Source organism: Octopus bimaculoides, chromosome 2 (assembly GCF_046866305.1).
Source record: "Octopus bimaculoides isolate indiv1 chromosome 2, ASM4686630v1, whole genome shotgun sequence".
Taxonomy (NCBI): domain Eukaryota; kingdom Metazoa; phylum Mollusca; class Cephalopoda; order Octopoda; family Octopodidae; genus Octopus; species Octopus bimaculoides.
In genome coordinates, this window is record NC_142929.1 from 122,416,868 (window position 1) to 122,438,164 (window position 21,297).

General features: G+C 36.6%; 1 protein-coding gene across 4 annotated transcripts in view; it reads left to right on the forward strand.

The window, feature by feature from the left end:
- The window catches only part of LOC106874086 (evolutionarily conserved signaling intermediate in Toll pathway, mitochondrial), a 50,627-nt gene extending 32,855 nt beyond the window's left edge, over positions 1–17,772 (forward strand). For 2 of the 4 annotated variants that reach the window (XM_014921686.3, XM_014921685.3), the window contains exons 2-5: positions 6,195–6,733; positions 8,378–8,601; positions 9,716–9,959; positions 17,472–17,772. In XM_014921686.3, the coding sequence (XP_014777172.2) occupies positions 6,211–6,733; positions 8,378–8,601; positions 9,716–9,959; positions 17,472–17,752 (1,272 nt within the window). In that variant the 5' untranslated portion in view covers positions 6,195–6,210 and the 3' untranslated portion in view covers positions 17,753–17,772. Of the gene's footprint in view, positions 1–2,103; positions 2,262–2,381; positions 2,568–6,194; positions 6,734–8,377; positions 8,602–9,715; positions 9,960–17,471 lie in introns of those variants that run through there. The other 2 variants (XM_014921684.3, XM_014921683.3) reach the window with 2 other exon arrangements.
- The last annotated feature ends 3,525 nt before the right edge of the window (positions 17,773–21,297 follow it).

Genomic DNA, 21,297 nt, shown 5'->3' on the forward strand with positions numbered 1-21,297 from the left:
GTGTGTGTGTGTGTGTGTGTGTGTGTGTGTGTGTTTGACCCCCACCACAGCTTGACAAGCGGTGTTGATGTTCTTACTTCCCATGTAACTTAGCGGTTCGGCCAAAGTCACCTATGAAATAAGTACCAAGCTTTAAAAAAATAAGTACTAAAAATTCTTTAAGGCTATGTCCCAGCAATTCCGCAGTCTAATGACAGAAACAAGTGAAAGATAAAAAGATACAAGATATTATTGTTAGATACAACTGTTAAAGATATAAACCACAACAAGAGTGGTGTACTGCAACATGATTGACACAATATTACGTTTAATGAGATCAACTATGCCTTCTTTACGTCTCTGAAATATGCCAGTACATTAACTTAGTTGATTTTTGTATGAATGGTGTCCAGTTGGATTAGATCGGAGCACCGCAACTGGAATGCCGCGGCACACTGTCTATTTATTCCATAAATGTTTATTCGCTTCTTAGTTAAAGTTCTTGTATTTTGCTAATACTTTCATAACGATGCTAGGTGTAACCTGAATATAATTTTTTGTCCCTTTACTTTTAGTCATATTTTTAGTTCAGGTGTGCTGCTGAATTTTGAACGGGATATAAGCGTACAGCAAGTGTAAAACGGTTGCGAAGTACTGGATGAGATTTAGTTTTTAAAAATACAACAGAAAATATGTTACAAGTAAGTTAGTCTTATAAAAACTAATTTTTTTTCGAAATACGAGGCCTTTTTCGCAGAGTATTAGACAGGAAATTCGTGGACGCGCAATAGCCCAGTGGTTAGGGCAGCGGGCTCGCGGTCGGAGGATCGCGGTTTCGATTCCCAGACCAGGCGTTTTATGTGTTTATTGAGCGAAAACACCTAAAGCTCCATGAGGATCCGGCAGGGGATGGTGGCAAATCCTGCTGTACTCTTTCACCACAACTTTCTCTTACTTCCTGTTCCTGTTGTACCTGTAATTCAAAGGGTCGGCCTTGTCACACTGTGTCATGCTGAATATCCCCGAGAACTACGTTAAGGGTACACGTGTCTGTGGAGTGCTCAACCACTTGCACGTTAATTTCACGAGCAGGCTGTTCCGTTGATCGGATCAACTGGAACCCTCGACGTCGTAAGCGACGGAGTGCCAGTGATTAGCCAGGGAATTATCCATTGTCTACAGCCATTACTTTAGATTATTTTCGATTATAATATTTCTAGAGATATACCTAAATCTTAGCTAAGACTGTCGACGAATAGTTTGATGTCTTACACCAGCAGCACCCAACCTTTTTTGCAGCACGGACTGGTTTCATGGTAGACAATTTTTCCACGGACCAATACACATAGCAAGACACAATAAAGTGCATAATTTGTAACTTAATTATTATATATGTGATTGCATATATAATGCAAAAATGCTGCGATAGTCGATAGAATAGAAATTAAATTTTTAAAGTTCAATCTATCAATGCAGCCCTATACTAAATGATTCACGGTCTGGTACTGGTTCGCGGTCCGGTAATTGGGGCCTCTGCCTTACACCATTAGATTGATGATGTGGAATTTTCTGAAAAGACTCAGGAGACGGTAGTAGAAAACATGTCAGAAGAAGGAGGTTCAGGATAAAAAGGAGTATCACTAGGCAAGATCAACAACAAAGTGTTGTTGAGGAACATTTCCAGTGACAGAGTGATACAATTTCGTTAACTTAAACAAATCCATTTATTATCTCTGTCACAAAGATTTATAACGGCAGCTGTCTCGCCAAAGTTTTTCTTGGCAGTAACTTCGCGAAGTTTATTTGAAACTACTATCGGAAAACCCAAGGAACGTATCCTTTCACTATAGCTTTCCAACATCTTTCTGGATTGGACAAGGAGAAACATTACCCACCATCCGATCATCCAGCTCCACCGCATACAGAATCTTCGCAATTCATGATTTGAAGGGAGCAGTAAAGTAGAACTCACAAAATTTTGTGACTGTCCTAGGGAGAGCAGCGCGAGCCTTGGCAGTAACTAAATAACGTTGAACGGCCAAGAATTAATGAGAAGTTTTTGGGGGAAAAAATAACAAAGAACAAAGAGAAAAGGAAGAAAATGTTGATAGTCTTCTTCTCAGGGGAAGTAATTCTTACTATCAACAATGTCATTACGACAGTGTTCGTTTCATTTTAACAAATCTTGCATTTTCGTTGAAAATGATCAGAAAGAAAACAGTTAAAGGATTCTACACGATGATTAATGGAAACTTAGCTACGTAAAGTAACTGGACATACTTGTAAGAACATTGTCTTCCAACCTATTTTTTGTCGCTCATAAATTAACTTTTTATTTAACACCTTAACGCAAACCATGTTTTATTATCATCTATATAAACCGCTTATTTGTTCCAAATATTAATATTAGATAAAGTCAGAGAGAGAGAGAGAGAGACGCTTATTCACATGGCACTTCTTAACAGATCAAAGAAGCATGGGTTTTTTTATCATCACAACATCGCTCAGTTGATAATTCAAATAAATTAATTAGACCGATTACAACGTATATGTGTACGGTGAAATAGGGATTGAACAGTCACGAATATGTATGTATAACCTTATATTTGTCGAGTTCATGTACAAGGTCAAATGGAAGTGGAAGCTAGTTATATTTAGGTAGTTATTGGTTTCTTTTTATAAAACAGAAAAACTTCGTATTTTATTATATAGTTCACTGCTCCTATCAGATTGTATACATTTCTGTGAATCTCAAGGATTTATTTTATCGAGTCTGACAAAAATTGAAAGTAGTTTTTGCCAATAATTCTTTAACTGATATTAACTAAAGCTAAAGAAGTTTTTTTCCCTCGTCTTTAATTAATTTAAAATTCTTAGGCTTAATTATTTTTTGTCTGTTTGCTTTCCTCTGTTTAGTTTTTATTACATTTATTACTTGTCAGTAATGACAGTTTAATAACTGAATCTCGATGTAACTTCCCCAGTCTAAGAGGACCGACATCAGTCAAGGACGATATTACTCTGACATATATTTATGTATGAGGAGGATTGGGGTTGTGTGTATGTGGAGTGACTTAGCTTTCAACCTTTTGAACCCGATAGGACTCTACCCGGCCTCTATGTAACCTATAAGGAATTACTATTTTCGGCGATCTTACGGTACGCGTACAGTAAGATCGCCCTATTTTCTTTATTTCGTGCACTGGCAAACACTATTGAATTAATGTAATGGTCACGGTGTCTACTGAGTTCGAAACTGCTTCAGTTATATGCTGATGTTTTACAGTCACTAACATCACTAAAACTAGTAAAATCAACATAAACACCACTTAATCTCCCTAAAAGAGAGTTCACGCCGCTATCGGTGCAAGGGACACAATTAGCAATGATTGCGGTGTCATATCAATGAAGTTGCCTTGTAAATTATGATTTTAATATTATACACCGATATAGTCAAACGCAATGTTTATTCTACCTGCCTAATGAATAGAGTAGTGTATTTTTTAGTAGATTATGTCTTCGTATTTAATAGATTGTTAACAAAATAAATATTGATAAATCTCAAATTATTAGGGATAGTTTGATTTCATAGCTTTTTTTCTAATTCTTCCACTTCTCTATAGCTATCAGCTTCATAGGTCCACTGTATACCTATACATTGAGGGTGTTACTATACATGTACTACATTGATGGCTCGACTGTGAAGCTACTACTTTGATGAAACCATTGTACACCTACTACTATGACAATGCTATTGTACCAGTAGCTTTCACATACCAGCAAAGTTTTCTAGAATCTATAGAATCTTGTCTGGTGCCAATACACATTCAAAACGCTACCAACATTTCCTAGATTGTCACCATAAAAAGGCAGATGTTCATGTTCAAGCTTGAAACCTGAAAAGGTTCGAAACTTCTAACAAACTTTTGGTTTTGAGCGAGCAAGGGACACTCTGCATTGTCAGCTGTTGCTCAAGCTGTTTGAAACGTATAGACAAATTTCCTGTCCATTACACTTTAAAAAAAAAAGGCCACATTTAATGACAGATATACAAAGTGATGACTTAGATATATATATATATATATATATCGAAGACCTATTCAGGCAAGTGAAATCGAAATCGAACTAAATTCGACGACTGGCACCCATGCCAATGTCGTCACTTTCATTGGACACGAAACTCGGCTTGCGAAGACCTGTTGGGGCAAGCGAAATCGTGATGGCACCTGTGCCCAGCGTCGCCTTCCTGATACTTGTGCCAGTGGCACGTGTAGAGACATTCGAGCGAGATCGTTGCCAGTGCCACTGGACTGGCTCCTGTGCAAGTGGCACGTAAAATACACCATTTTGAGCGTGACTGTTGCCAGTACCGCCTGACTGGCCTTTGTGCCTGTGGCACGTAAAAGCACCCACTGCACTCCCCGAGTGGTTGGTGTTAGAAAGAGCGTCCAGCTGTAGAAACTCTGCCAAATCAGATTGGAGTCTGGTGTAGCCATCTGGTTCACCAGTCCTCAGTCAAATCGTCCAACCCATGCTAGCATGGAAAGCAGACGTTAAACGATGATGATGATGATATATATATATATATATATGTGTGTGTGTGTGTGTGTGTAAAGGGATAGAAATGTCACAGCTGGATGTCTTTCATCATAGATCAGGGCTGATCATGTTTTAATTATTTTGCTTTCACATTGTTATCCTAGTTAGTTTTCTGATATTCTATGTATTAAGGATGTTAGCCCTAACTTAACTCATATTTCATGGTTGTGAAGTGGGGATTTGAAAGTAATTCAACTGATAAATAGATGTAGATGTAAGTATGGTAATTTGGTTAAGATTGTTTTGCAACTATAGGATTCTGGATTCAGTCTCACTATACACCTCTTGGGCAAGTGCCTTACGTTCTAGTCCTGACAGTGCCTTCAAAGAGGAATTTGGTTGATAGAAATTGTTCAGTAACCCTTCACATACTTGTATGCTTGCATGTATCCATTTTCATGTTTCTATTTACTTGTGTCAATAAATAGAGGTCAAAAAATAAGTATATAAACCCCCAGCATGGCCACAGTTCAATAACTGAAACCATTAAAATAGTAAAAGGATATTTTTCAACAATTTGTACAAATCTAAGTGATTGTAGAACTATCCAACACTTTTCTATGACTGAAACAGAAATTTAATACTTATCTGCTCTTTTCTGCATCTTTCATTCATCATGGTAGATATCCCTTCTATCATTATATACATGAAGATATTCCATATATTGTTATAGATAAGATATCCCATGTAACTGAAATACAGGATCTTTCACCTTTATCAGTCAGCAATCAATATCTGTTGAGAAACTCAAATGAATTTAGTTCAATAACCTGTTTTAGTTAAAGCAATTCTCTTCATTTATTCTTTGAGAAAGGCATGAATATCACATACTCTGTGTCATCTATATCTATCACCATGATTAAACAAGATTTATTTTGTGGAATATTCATCATCATCATCATCATCATCGTTTAACGTCCACCTTCCATGCTAGCATGGGTTGGACGATTTGACTGAGGACTGGCGAACCAGGTGGCTACACCAGGCTCCAATCTGATTTGGCAGAGTTTCTACAGCTGGATGCCCTTCCTAACGCCAACCACTCCGAGAATGTAGTGGGTGCTTTTACGTGTCACTGGCATGAAGGCCAGTCAGGTGGTACTGGCAACAGCCACGCTCAAAATGGTGTATTTTACGTGCCACCTGCACAGGAGCCAGTCTAGTAGCACATTTTTTTATATATTGTGATGTTTTTTTAAACTATTTTCATAACCTCTACACAATTGCACAGTTTATTATTACACCAATAATAAACACATGCACTGGTTAACCATTTAACCAATTAGCTTATCAATTGTTTGATTAGTAAATTATTTAATTATTCTAGACAGGTTTGATGCAGACTGAAATAGATGAGCATATCATTGATGAAGTTGCAAATGGTGATGAAAGGACTTTATCAAACATAGTTGTGGGTTTATTATTGGCATAACAACCCTGCTAAGATACAGCAAAATTTAAATAACGGTTTCTTATTTATCAAAAACTCTCAAAGTTCTCAAAAGTTATAAACCTCATAAATAGATTCAGATTTTTTTTTTTTACTGGTTTCCAGCTCAACATTTCTGTTTCTTATAAATATTTGGTTGATAATTATTTTTGTTTGCTATTTCTAGGATCACTGTCAACAAAATGTCACCTTGTGTCATACGAGGAATCTGTTGTGTTAGAAGATTGGTATTATCGAAAGTAATTCTGCCTCCAGATCTTTTCCAAAGATTACACCAAGTCCATAGACTGTCACACTTGTCATTACAACAGCCTTTTCGAACTCTCTCTTTGTCATCACTCAAATATGGGAAAAAAGAAAAACAAGAACAAATTGAAAAAGAGAAAAGGTTGATAATCCACTCTCAGGATTATTTTGATCAGTTTGCAGAAAAAGAAAAGAACCGTGCTATGTTCAAAGCAGCAGTGGATGGTTATATTATAAAAGAAAATGTATACCGCCGTGGTCATGTGGAATTTGCTTATGCTGCAGTCAACAAGCTTAAAGCATTTGGCTCAGAAAGGGATCTATCATCATATAAAAAAATTCTTGAAGTCTTTCCCAAGTATAAGATGATCCCCAAAAATACATGGCAAGTGGAGATGATGCACTATCCAAAACAGCAGCAATGTGTAATTGACATGTTGGATACAATGGAACGTAATGGTAAGTCAGAAATGAAAAATTGGCAGCATATTTGAAGTCTCAATAACTATTAACATCATCACTATCATTATTAGTGAAATCATTTTTATTATTAACAAAATCAAAATCATTACAATTTTAAATCCCAGCTTTGCCTTTCATTGTTTCTGGGTCAGTAGAATAAAAGTACCAGTCAAGTACTGGGGTCACGTGATGTCAACTGATTGGATCTTTTTTAAAACGGGGGCCACATTTTTCATTAATGTTTTACGTAGTGCTTTTGGTACCGAAAGACTTTCAAACTTCGTATACTTATCTATTTTGTGTTATAGAACAGAAAAATATTTTTGTATTCGAATTTATTTCATGTAAAAAATTGTCTTATTTCGATAATTTCAACCAATCACTGACGTCCATTCAGCCGATATACATTAAGTGCCGACTACATAAACAAACGATTCTTCGTTTTATTTGTTTTTTTCATTTTAAATTTGCTTTAACCCTAACCCTAACCCTAACCCTAACTCTAACCCTATGGTTAGGGTTAGGGTTAGAGTTAGGGTTAAAGCAAATTTAAAATGAAAAAAGCAAATAAAACGAAGAATCGTTTGTTTATGTAGTCGGCACTTAATGTATATCGGCTGAATGGACATCAGTGATTGGTTGAAATTACAGAAATACGACAACTTTAACATGGAATAATTTATGGATTTCTTTTTTTTTAAAGAAGACTAAGAGAAAAAGATGTTTTATATGACACATTCTACCAGTGTTCCAAGTTTCAAAGTGTTTCGTTAATGAAAAATGTGGCCCCCGTTTTAAAAAAGATCCAACTGATTTCCTTCCCTTGAAATTGTTGGCTTTGAGCCTAAATCAGAAACTTTTGTTATTGCACTTGTTATTATTATTTACTCTCCAGTATCTATTTCTTGTTCCTCTCCCTCTTCCTTCATTTCTCTCACTGCCCTCTCCCCACAGCTTCTCTGCCCCCTTAACACCTCTTCTTGTCTTTCTTCTCCTGACCTATTCACCCAACTCCCCTTGCACTTCTCTTTTCTTTACTGACACACTAAGGATTTTCTCTCCATCCTAATCTATTGTTCCCTTCATATTTCCTTACATCTTTTGTCCATATTCACCATTTATAATGCTGGATAGCCCTAAACCTCTCCCTTACAAAAAACACTCTAACACCTTTTCAGCTTTATCCCTCCTTTTTTCATAACCCTATCACTAATCCCTTTCTTTTCCTCTGTTACCTGCTACATTCTGCTTTCCTCTTCTCTTACCATCCCTCATCTCTAAGATCATCACCCAATCTCCCTTCTGTTCTTCCTCAGTTTTATAGTTTTAGGGGCCACTTTTGGGCCTTAACTTTGTGCCACATAAAAAACACTAAGTCCACTTTGCTGAGTGGTTCGTGTTAGGAAGGGCATCCAGCTGTAAAAATCATGTCAAAACAGTTAGAGAAGTCTGGTGCAGGCTTCTGCCTGGCCAACCCTTGTCAAACCATCCCACCCATGGAAGGTGGATGTTAAACAATGATGATGATATTAATGTCATATTATTTATTGTTGTTTTTTTAAGTTTTTACATTATATGAATTAAGACCCCAGTTTCTTAAATTGTGGCTTTTTTTTTTTTTCTTTTTGTAATTTTCTCTAGCTGTCATCCCTGACATGGAGTTTGGGATAATTCTGTCAGAAATATTTGGATTAAAAGCTCATGTATTTCGTAAATACCAACGAATGATGTATTGGCTACCAAAAATGAAAAACTTAAATCCATATCATGTTCCACTGTATCTTCCGGAAGATCCAACATATTTGGCTATATTAGCATTGAAGAGAATGGCTGTCGACTTAGAAAACAAAATCTCTCTCTTTTGGGTAAATTGAACTATATTTTGTTTAATATTAACCATTAAATAACAATATGTGTTGTTGTTGGCAGCAACATTGGCAGTATGTGGGGGGAGGGGGGGGTTGCATGTGTTTAACCCCAAACAGACCTAGGGAACACAGGTAGGTGACTTAACAATTAGGTGCTAGCCACAAGATATACTATGATGATTTTTGCCTAATAAAGGATCATACTGCACACTCCAACATGCAGCAATGAATTGAATGGGGTGCAGTGCAACAGTTCAGACATGCTGCACTCTTTCCATTGTCTAATTTTTTGCTCATTCTCATTTGTGTAGCCCTTGGTGATGATGACCAACACATGTTTCTGCTGCAGCTACTACACATTGCTCTGTTTTCAATTATGCATCCTAGTTGCTGCAATTTCATCACGGGTCCATCACTTATGACATTCTCAAAGTGAACTATTTCAAACAAGCTTCCTGCATTGGTATTCAGTTGAAGGTGATAACGCTACTTTTAAATCAAATTGAATTCTGATCTTATAATCAACTCTACTGGTATTACAGTTGAATCGTGGTTTTAAAATGTTAACTATGTTAAGAGTATGCATGTCTGTGGAGTGCTCAGCCACTTACATGTTAATTTCACAAGCAGGCTATTTCATTGATCAAATCAACTGGAACCCTCGTTGCCATAATTGGTAGAGTGTCTGAGTATGTGCACACAACACACATGCATATTAGCATAAATGCTGACATACCATAATGTCACATGTCACTGCCTGATCAAAACAGTGAAATGATGTACATTTCTTGTTGATATTGTAACTGGTCACACTGTACTTCCAAAGATCAATGACATTAAAAACTTTTGGGTCAATAAAAAGGTATGGGTTAGCAACTGGTAGAGCATCCAACCATAAAAATCCTGCTTCAAATAAATCTCCTCCGTCCCATATTAGTATTTAAAAATGAATGTTAAACAAATGAATAGACATTCTTATTCTCTTCCTGGACGCCATTGCCTTCATCATCATCCTTATTATCATCATCATCATCATCATCATCATCATCATCATCATTCAGTACATTTTTTCCTTTACTGGTAACCTTCATTCAATGATTTCTTTTACCAGACAACAGAAATTGAGAAAGACCCTGAGGTGAACACATTCATTGCAAGTGCCCAAAGTCCCTCACAGCAGGAACTTCTGAATAAACATGATGAGTTATCCCCTCTGACGGTGGAGGGCGGTCACACAGTGTGGTTGAGAAACGTGCTTCAAACTTACTTCGTCTTGATAGCTGAGAAAAACCCTAACGAATCTCTGAAAGCTGTAGAAGCAGGAAAAAAGTTAAATGAGGATGATGATGCTGATGGTAAACATTAAGATTATTTTCATAAACAAAATCTTGTTTTAAATGTCTGAAGAAACAGTTCTATCTGAAACAGTCTAACCTTTAATATTCATTAATTCCAAGAATTTCTGTAGAAATTTTTTTCTTACTGCCAGAATTATTAGCACAGTGGACAAAACATTTAGCAGTATTTCTTCTGCACTTTAGGTTCTGAGTTTAACTCCCATAAAATAAGTACCAGTTAAGCACAGTGCTCGAGGTAATTGCCAAACCCCTTCCCCTTTAAAATTGCTGACCTTGTGTCAAAATTTAAATCAGTTGTTTTTTATTAAAGCAGTTAGATAACAGAATTCATAACACATCAGATAAAATACTTAACAGCATTTCCTCTGTCTCTTTAGTACTGAATTTAAATCCCACTCATTACATTTCATCCCTTTGGGGGTCAATAAAATAAAGTACCAGTCAAGTACTGCGGTTGATGTAATCAACTAAGCCCTTCCTTCTAAAATTGTTGACCTTGTACCAAAATCTGAAACCATTGTTAAGGTGGTGAGCTTAGTAATTTGGGCAAAATGTTTAGTGGCATTTTTTCTGGCTCTTTATATTCTGGAAGGTCAACTTTACCATTCATCCCTTCAGTGTCAATGAAATGAGTACCAATTGGGTACTGGTGGGGAGTGGAGAAAAGGGGAAACATACAACTAACTCCGTCCCACTAAAATGACTAGCACTGTGTTAAAATTTGAAACACTTATTATCAATATTATGGAAGGTGATGCAAACTCTGCCAAGGTCAACATTGCCTTTTATCCTTTTAAAGTCCATAAAATAAGTACCAGTTGTGTACTGGATCAATGTAAGCGACTAGCGCCCTCCACCAAACTTCAGGCCTTGTGCCTATCATAGAAAGGATTATTATGGAAGGTGATAGAAGACAGAATTGTAGCACACCAGACAAAATAGCTCATAGTATTTAGTTAAATCTATTTGCAATCCAAGTTCAAAATCTTGACAAAGTGGACATTGGTTTTCATCTCACTGGGGTTAATAAAATAAACACGAGTTGATTAAATCCATAACTCGTCTCCTTGGACCGATGATTATTCCTGTTTTTGTCGATATTTTACATCTATCTTATCTCTGGTTAGATGGGTGAGGTGGTTTATTTGGCATATTGTGGCAAAGAAGTTTGCTCCACAAAGACATGGATTTTGAGTTTAATCCTATTGTGTTGCACCTCAGGCAAGAGTTCTACTGTAGCCTCGTGTTCATCAGATGAATATAGACCTGGTAGAAGGAAGAATTGAGTATGTGAGTGTTTGATAAGCAGAAAATAGTGAACTCTGGTAGACGTAAACTATACGAAAGTCCGTTGGGGTGTGCGCACGCGTTTTCAAACTATCACTGCTTGGGCAGCGGTGACGTTATTATAACTGTCCCCCATAAACAAAAGATCCAGAAGTTTTGTGGTTCGATGTGTGAAGACATGAGATAAAGTATGCTTTGAAAACAAGAAAATTTAGCGTAATTGTTCAGTTTAGAGATATCAAAAAGTAAATAAAAATTAAAAGGGAGATAACTAGTAACTTACTGTTAACCCATAAAGCGCTGGGATTTGCACTTACATAGCATGGACTGCTGAACACATTTTATGAAAATGAGACTACCATGCACACATAAAAAACAAAAAAATTGTTAAAATATCTTCTTAGCATATAATGGTGGCAAGTTTTACATCATCTGAAAAGTCATTAGTTGAAGTATTAGTCCTCTAGCATTCTGGGGGGGTATCGGAGCGTTTGAGTGACATTAGACTCCCAACAAACGCCCATAAATTAAATGCATCTATCTGGGCCACGATCGTAGCCTTTCGACCTGTGCCTGACGGCCATGATCGTGGCCCGTCGCGCTTTATGTGTCAAACAACGAATACTGTAGTAAGGTAACATGGCGAATTACAATTTTCGCACGTGTCTAAATTCATAATTAGTCGACGCCGTGCCAACCACTGAAGAATCTTATCTCGTGATTCGGCTAATTGGGTGATATTCCGATATTGATTCACAGTTGACGATTTGGATTTCAGGAACAATGAATTGCGGTCCCGCTGGTCTTCCACGTACCATTCTAATCAATTCCAAAGTCAATAAAATCCAGTATTTATGTTGTGTAACAATAAGGTGACTTATTTATGTCGCTTTACTAGTTATCACCTCCTTAATTTTTATTTACTTTTTTAATATCCCTAAACTGAACAATTACCAAATTTAGTATTAAGAAAGGTATCTAATCATAGAATATTGTCTCATTAAGTCTTGTCCAACCCTTGCCAGCATAGAGAAAGTAGACGTAAAAACGATGACGATAACGTCTTTCCCACTGCGATGTAAAGAATCTAGTTTTTGTTTCCTCTTTCAGAGTTATGTCCCTTGTGCTTCAATTGTATTACTAATATTTAAAGTACCGTTCTTGTGACCAATACGTAGCCCAATAGCTTAACCTACCACACCCACGTAATCCTAGCAAACAAGTAAATCTCTACTTTGTCTTCCGATATGCAAGAAACAGCAACCAATATTCTTTCAAATCACACACTGCCGAGTTAAAGAAGTACGTGTTGGTTAAATGTGGTCCTGTTTTTCCCACATAGGAAAAAGATGGAATCGTTATGGGCATAACTACAGGGTTTTACCCCCAGACTTTGGGAGGTCATAACTTTCAGAAAAATGAATATTTTTTAATGAAATTTTCTATGCATATAGTATTTACTATGTAGAATCCGAATATACAAAAATTTCCGGTGAAAGTGTTTTGGAATGGGGGAACCCTGTAGTTATGCCTCGTTATGATCTTGAAATGTGCATACATATATGTATGTGTGTGTGTGTGTGTATATATATATATATATATATATATATATATATATATATATATATGACAGGCTTCTTTCAGTTTCTATACATCATATACATTCTAAAGTTTTGGTTGGCCTAAAACTATAGTAGAAGAAGCTTATCCAAAGTGCCATGCAGTGACACTGAACCCAAAAGCACTTGGTTAGGAAGTGAATACACTTGTACATGTGCCTATAACCTTGCCTGCACCTATTGCATTGTATTAATACAGTATTAATGAAACCGATTTCAAACATTGGCAAGAGGCCACAAATTTGTGCTGATATTATGGTTGGTTGACCTGTTCCTAATGTATAGTTGGTACTAATTTGTGACAGTGTGATAGTTAGCTCAAACCTAATATATGAATGATAATAATTTTAATGACTCTGGGAAAATAACGAGTAAAGTCAACTCTGATAATGTAAGCAGTGATTATAATTGTTATCTTTATATTGTTTCTAATTTAAGCACAAAGACAGCATTTTTTAAGGGAGTGGTTTGTTGATACTCTCAACTCCAGTACATGACTCAGGAGAGTTAAAATTGATTTCAGTGGGATTTAAACTGAGAACTAAAGGGCTGTAAAAAATATTGCAAGGCATTTTTTCAAAGCTTTAATGATTTTCCAATCTACCACAGTTATTATCATTGTAATTATGTATACTTTATGTTATTACAAGACCAAAGATTTGTAGGGATGGGGCAAGATAATTGAATTAACACATGTACATCACTGGTACTTGCTTTATCTTCCTGAAAGGATAAGCAACTGCTCTTTGTGAGATTTGAACTCAGTATAAAAATAGAAATTTACAAAGTACTGCAAGCATTTAGCCAGGTTATTCACAAGAAGTTTCACTGCAATTTGTTTTTCTTTTATTTATTTATTTTTTTTATGAGTTAGAATAGGAATAGTATATTAGCCATGACCCTTTTCAGGATTTCCGAGATTGGCAGAAGAAAGGGAAGTTATCCTCAGATCAGAGACCTGGTCCAAATGCTTGCAACAGAGTAGATTCTACAAAAGCCACCTAAAAGCCATGTGGTGATGTTAAACAAGGCAATGATTTAAGTGTACGTCTCCCCAAAGCGGAAATCATTGTCCTTTCTCTCTACACCCAACAGGCTTCCACATAAATTCCCTCCACCAAATTTCACTGACAAGGCTTTGATGGACCCTAGGCGGTGATAGATTACATCTCCCAAATGTACTGAGTTGTTGGATCAAACCTGAAACTAGGGAGTTGCAAAACAATCTTCTAAACCACACAACTCCACCTATAACAAAGATTTTTAATCAGACACAAAGCCACATATTTATGGTGGGATATAGTTGATTTAACTAACTCCAGCATATACTTATTTTAACCAATCTCAGATTGAAGAAAGGCAGATTCAAACTTGCAGGGTTTTAACTCAGATTGTAGAGGAACATAGCTAAATATTATAACAGATTTCATCCTGCACTTCACACACTCCACTTTTGTTTCATTGAGTTTGTGTAACTGACAGCAAATCTAAAACTGTATGCTTCACAGTGGAGTGGTTGTTGATAGGAAGAATTATAAACCTGTTCAAACTTTCGCTGCTACAGAAAACTCATTTCATCGGTTCTAACATAGAAAAATAAATGTAAAACATTTCCAAGTCCGCTCACAATACTTTGGCCAGCCCAAAGCTACAGTAGAAGCACTTGCTTAAGGTGTCACACAGTAGGAATGAACCCAGAACCATGCAGTTGGGAAACAAACTTCTCAGCATACAGCCATGCCTACATATATGTGAGTCTGTATATAATGTATACATAATCATCATTTTACGTTTGTTTCTATATTGGCATGGCTTGCACAGCTTGATAGGAACTGGCTAGACCAGGGACTGCACCAGGTTCCATAGTCTGTTTTAGCATGGTTTCCACAGCTTGATGCCCTTCCTAACACCAACCACTTTACAGTGTGTACTGGGTGTTTTTTACACAGCATCATCACCAGTACTTTTTACATGCCTCCAACATACAAACTAATCCTTTTTTTATGTAGCATTTTGGCTTTAAGTTATCAATTCTGTTGCAGTGGGCAATGTATCACATACCTTGGTCCTCTCTCATCTTCATAAGGTTCAGCATTTTGAAGTCAATCTTCAGTACTTCGTCCCATGTCTTTCTCAATCTCCCCCTTCCACAACTTACCTCCACTCTAAGAGATTGGCACTTCTTTATGCAACTGTCCTCATCCATCTGCATCACTTGACCAAACCAGCACAATTTCCTCTCTTGTGCACTGCATATAATTCCTCTTATATACACACACACACACACACACACATACATATATATATATATATATATATATATATATATATATATATATATATATATATATATATATGTGTGTGTGTGTGTGTATATATATATATTTGTTGTTGGCACTCCGTCGCTTACGATGTTGAGGGTTCCAGTTGATCCGATCAACGGAAAAGCCTGCTCAAGAAATTAACGCGCAAGTGGCTGAGCACTCCACAGGCACGTGTACCCTTAACGTAGTTCTCAGGGATATTCAGCGTGACAAGGCTGACCCTTTGAATTACAGGAAGTAAGAGTGAGAAAGAGTTGTGGTGAAAGAGAACAACAGGGTTCGCCACCATCCCCTGCCGGAGCCTGATGGTGCTTTAGGTGTTTTCGCTCAATAAACACTCACAACGCCCAGTCTGGGAATCGAAACCGCGATCCTATGACCCCTAACCACTGGGCCATTGCACCTTCACATATATATATATATATACACACACACATATCTACACCACCATACCTGGATGTTGTCCCACTTAATACCTCAAGTTACCAACTCTGTAATTAGTAATACAATTCAACATTGACTAAACGTCTTGGTTCTTATTTTGTCAATAGTTACTGCTGCTGCTCCTGTTACTGTTGCTTGTTTTTCTAGTCCTATTTTTTGCCCTGATATGATTGTTTATTGAAATAACCTTTGCAAATTACATTACTGATAAAACTAAAGCAATATAATGTTAACTAACATATCTTGTATTGCTTTCTATAGTATGACAGGGTTGAGCTTGAGATGAGTGCAATGTCCCATATTATGTTGACTTTTCACTTCAAAACATATTGACCTCAGTTAATGTAGCTATCAGAGAGAGTGAGTGTAAATGGAAAATATTTCTAAAATGTCATAGCTTGATGAATGTTAGTTATGGATCTGAGAGTTGTCGTTTATGCTCAATTCAAACCTGATCAAGCCAACTTACAATTTACAATCAATCCATGACCATCTGTTTTATGACATAGTCATGACTTCCTTGTTCAATGCATCCTTCCTTTTTATATTGATAGAGTATGAGATTTGGCTTTTTTATGGATTTTTTGTTAGTGGATGTAATTAGAATTGTTGGTAGGCTGAGTTGCTGTTGATTTGGTTGACTCAACATTTTAAGTTAAAAACAAAAAAGAAAATTAACTCCAGCCATTAAATAAAGTTGTTTAATCCTGCTGTTCTCTACTGTGTTTCTTTAACACAATGTTAAGGTGCTTGTACTATAAATCATGAAGCTAACAGTTCAAATCTTAATACTTCTGTGATTTTGTGGTGTTAAGCTAGTCCTATTAGCCTGCTTCTTTCAGGCTTTCCAATTGAATGAGAGTACATGCCATTATGCTGTTATCTGGGGTTAGCAGCTGAAAATATTCTCATTGTTTAAGTAATCCATACCTGAATACCTAAAATGTCCCTCCCTCTATTCTGACATGATAATTTTTATGTCAAACTTTCAGAACATCTTTTTTTTTTAATTTTAAAAAGAAAAAACACATCTAATAATGTTACTTTGACCTAGTTCTAGAAAAAAGTCTTGAAATGAGTTTTGATTCTGGTTGTGGTTCGCAATGGCCCAGTGGTTAGGGCAGCGGACTCACGGTTTTGATTCCCAGATCAGGCATTGTGAGTGTTTATTGAGCGAAAACACCTAAAATTCCACGAGGCTCCAGCAGGGGATGGTGGCGAACCCTGCTCTACTCTTTCAACACAACTTTCTCTCTCTCTTACTTCCTGTTTCTGTTGTGCCTGTAATTCAAAGGGTCAGCCTTGTCACACCCTGTGTCACGCTGAATATCCCCGAGAACTACGTTAAGAGTACACGTGTCTGTGGAGTGCTCAGCCACTTGCACGTTAATTTCACAAGCAGGCTGTTCCATTGATCAGATCAACTGGAACCCTCGACATCGTAAGTGACGGAGTGCCAACAACATCCTATCATTAAGGCTCTAAAGAAAAAAAATAAGCATCTCAGTTTCCATATTTTTCTCTCTCTCTATGAATCCTTCCTTGTCCTCATTTTTCCTGCAGATGTTCTTAATGTCTATCAATTTCATCATTCTTGAAGAACCTATAAAGGTCACAATCAACTGACCCCTCTTCTTGCTAAGAAAATAAAATTTCATAAAACTATGTCAGTTACTGATGGATGTCTTTTATCACAGACAACCACTTACAAATTTCCCTTTTCTTTGTACAAAGGTATCATTTGTAGATTTAGTTAAATCAGAGGTAAGGGACTGCTATTTAGGTATTAAAGAACCATTTTAACTAATCTAATTTTTGTGCCATCATCATTGCAGATCTGTTTGGATGGAATGTTTTTACTGAAGAGGAACACCATACACAGCTGAGTCTATCTACAAGCCTTCATCAACAACCAGAAGGAACTATATTGGCCATGTGTATTACAGGGACATCAACAAAGGCTTCTCTTGTTACCTGGATTCGTGGGCTACAAAAAACCAATCCTAAATTAGAAAAAATCCCAGTTGTGTTCAAGCTGAAGACACCAGAAAGTTTACCTGACATTACAACTGATCAGCCTCAGGACTCTAATTTACCATCAGCGAACACTTCTTGATAATAAACCATTTTTAGTTATTTGCTGTCTTCTTGTAGAACTTTTTAAAGGTGTTTCCTGTAAACCATTGAGACATCATTGGTTTTTTTTTGTTTTTGCTTTTTTCCATCTTCATGCAATATGTGAAACTTTTGTGTTTGGAATTTTTTTTCTTACATGCAAGTCAGTGAGAACTCTTTTGATGCATTCAAATTTGAAATCATTAAATTGTTTAAGAGCCTGGTGCAACCACCTGGTTCACCAGTCTTCAGTCGAATCGTCCAACCCATGCTAGCATGGAAAGCGGACGTTAAACGATGATGATGATGATAACATGGGTCAGTGTTGTACAGATCACTAAAAAGTGAAGCTTATTACATACCTGTAAGTTAAAAAGCAAGATGCTAGCCTATTAATTCTTCTTGTGAAAAATGCTTAAAACATATTTTATTCAGTATGCTGTAGTATTTTTTCTATATGTAGGAGCTTTTCTTTTTCTTGTTCACCAGTAGATATATAACCATACTTTCATAGACACATTTGTAAGATGAAGTACAACTGACTGAATGAATCCCAATCATACTGAGAGCTTATTTTATCAAATTTGGCACAACTGAAACAGTGCTGGCAGACAAAACTAAACTCAAAAAGCTTGCAGCAACCAAACTTACAGACACCCAACAAACCCTTCTGAAAATAATTACCTGAAACACTAATTTCTATCATAATCTGAGAGTGAAGCAAGTTGATAGGATCATCATCATCATCGTTTAACGTCCGCTTTCCATGCTAGCATGGGTTGGACGATTTTACTGAGGACTGGTGAAACCGGATGGCAACACCAGGCTCCAGTCTGATTTGGCAGAGTTTCTACAGCTGGATGCCCTTCCTAACGCCAACCACTCAGAGAGTGTAGTGGGTGCTTTTACGTGTCACCCGCACGAAAAACGGCCACGCTCGAAATGGTGTCTTTTATGTGCCACCCGCACAAGCCAGTCCAGGGGCACTGGCAACGATCTCGCTCGAAAGGCAACGATATATACCTGGTGTTTGTTATATCAAACTTCATGGATAAAAAACAAAGCTAACCCCAACAGAAATTAAATACACAATGTAAAAACTACTAGAAATTTTATCCAGTGCTCTAACAATTCTCCTATTCACTGTCTCGTGAAAGCAACAACTACTTAAACACAAGCTACAAATTTGAAAGGGAAGAGATAGGGTGATTTAAGTGGCCCTATCCTGAGTAACAATATAACTCAATGTGAAAAAAAAACGCTGCAGGACATTTTATCTGACACTACTATTTCTACCAGTTCACCACTCTCTTAATGATAATTTCTTAGATACAAAACCATAAGTTTAAGAGAAGATACCAGTCATATAAATCAACACCATTACTTAGTTTTCTTCACCTCAGAAGGGAAAAAAACAAATGTGACCTTGGCAGAATGTGAAGGCATCATCATTTAATGTCTGTTTCCCATGCTGGCATGGGCTGGACAGTTTGATAGGAGCTGGCAAACTGGAAAGCTGCACCAGACTCCAATTGGTTTCTGCAGTTGGATGCCCTTCTTAATGTCAACCATTTTACAGAGTGTACCAGGTCCTTTTTACATGGCACTAGTATGGGAAACATATCAAAAGGCATTTTCTCCAACACAATTCTGGCAGCCCACAATCCTTTTAACAGAAACAGTAATAATAATTATTACTATCTTTTTTATTATCATCATAAAAAGAAAAAAGGTGGAAAAGGAATTCCAAGAACATATATTCTGACAAGTCACTGTTAAGAAGAAGAACTGTCCAGTGGATTTAATGTTATGTTTCTTCGTCATTTGAAGGTTGATGGGGATGGAGAATGACAACACATGGGCTGTCATTAACAACTACTTTGACCCATAACAGTAATCCAGTTGGATATCAGTGACCACAGATAGGCTTCTTGAAATCATGTGCTTACTGAAATACCAGCCACTGATAGACAGGAACATATGGATTATACACCAGTTATAATGAGGAAGATTTTCTTCAACCAGATTCCCTTCCTGTCGCAAAACCTCACCTGTTTCTCTCCACAATCAGACCCGTTTTCCACAAAAGACTAGAAATGATCAACCTCACTTGTATGACAATCATGCTCGTTTGCTACTGTCTCGTGGTATCAAGACAAGAGTGCACACACACACATAAAAGAGGCTTCTTTCAGTTTCCATCTACCAAATCCACTCACAAGGCTTTGGTCAGTCTGGGATTAGCAAAGAGCACTTTCCCGAGGCACCATGCAGTGAGACTGAACCCAAGACCACATGGTTGGGAAGCAAGCTTTTTAACCACCCAGTTATGTTTACACTTATAAGCAAATATACAAATTTTTCTCTAAATTAGTTCTCCACAAACTTGTTTCACTTGTGATACACATATATTCTTTTCAAAATTCGGCAGCACACCTGAACTTAAAATATAACAAAAAGTATAGAGAAAAAAATGTTCAGATTACACTATGGCACACTGATATCCATTTGTAGATCTATGTAACATAGATCTAGAGCAGTGCTCTGCAACTGGTATGCTACGAGATGATGCTCAGTGTGCCACAGTGTAACCTGAACATAATTTTTTCTCTATAGAAACTGTTGAGATAATTTTTTTTCTGTTAAGACAGAATAAATCTTTCCAATGTGAACAGATCAACTGTCAAATAGACTATAAGCATTATTTTGTTTTTGCAAAGACAGAATGGGTTTTTCTAACAATGCTACCCAGGCAGACTGGGATAAGCAGAGCAATAGATATTCTCTAAAAGTGTCCAACCAATCAGCAAGATTTGAATTCATGATCTCAAAGTCAGAACTCCATAATCTTACAGCCACTTTCACCATCATCATTATCATCACATTAGCATTTCTTCTTTTTCTTTGTGCTGGCATGACTTGAAAGATTTTGTAGATGACAATATACAAACAAGTTTTTTTTTTAAATCAACAAGACACATGAAAACTATTTTAGATAATAATAATCTTTTGTTTTAGTTAAGAACAACAATAACATTATTGATAGTTACAAAAATTTAGCTGCATTTTGGTCCAAACCTGTATACATGTACAAAATATCTTTTTATCAATGGAAAAAAAAATCTCTCTGAGATAAGGGCAAGATTTTATACCATAGGCTATGGTGATACACTAAAACACTATAATATCACCAAATCTAAAGCAATGACAAGGCTCATGATTAAACACAATGTAACTGCTTAAGTAAGCCAGTTAAGGTATTGCAGCAACTAACCTACTTTGGGTGAGGTCAGATTATACGGGATTCTACATGTCTTTATATGGAAAGGGTTGTATTTGGTGAGGTTTCTCTCTGCAGAAATCATTTTTAGTAAAATTCTGTAAAAATATCAAACATATTTTGAATAATAATAAAAATTTACAAATAACTAAAATTATACATGTGTAAATATACAGAGTTTACATAGTATGTATATGTGTGTATATATATATATATATATTATTTTGTTTAAAAGAGTTCCAACACTGTCTGTTTTTTATGTTTTA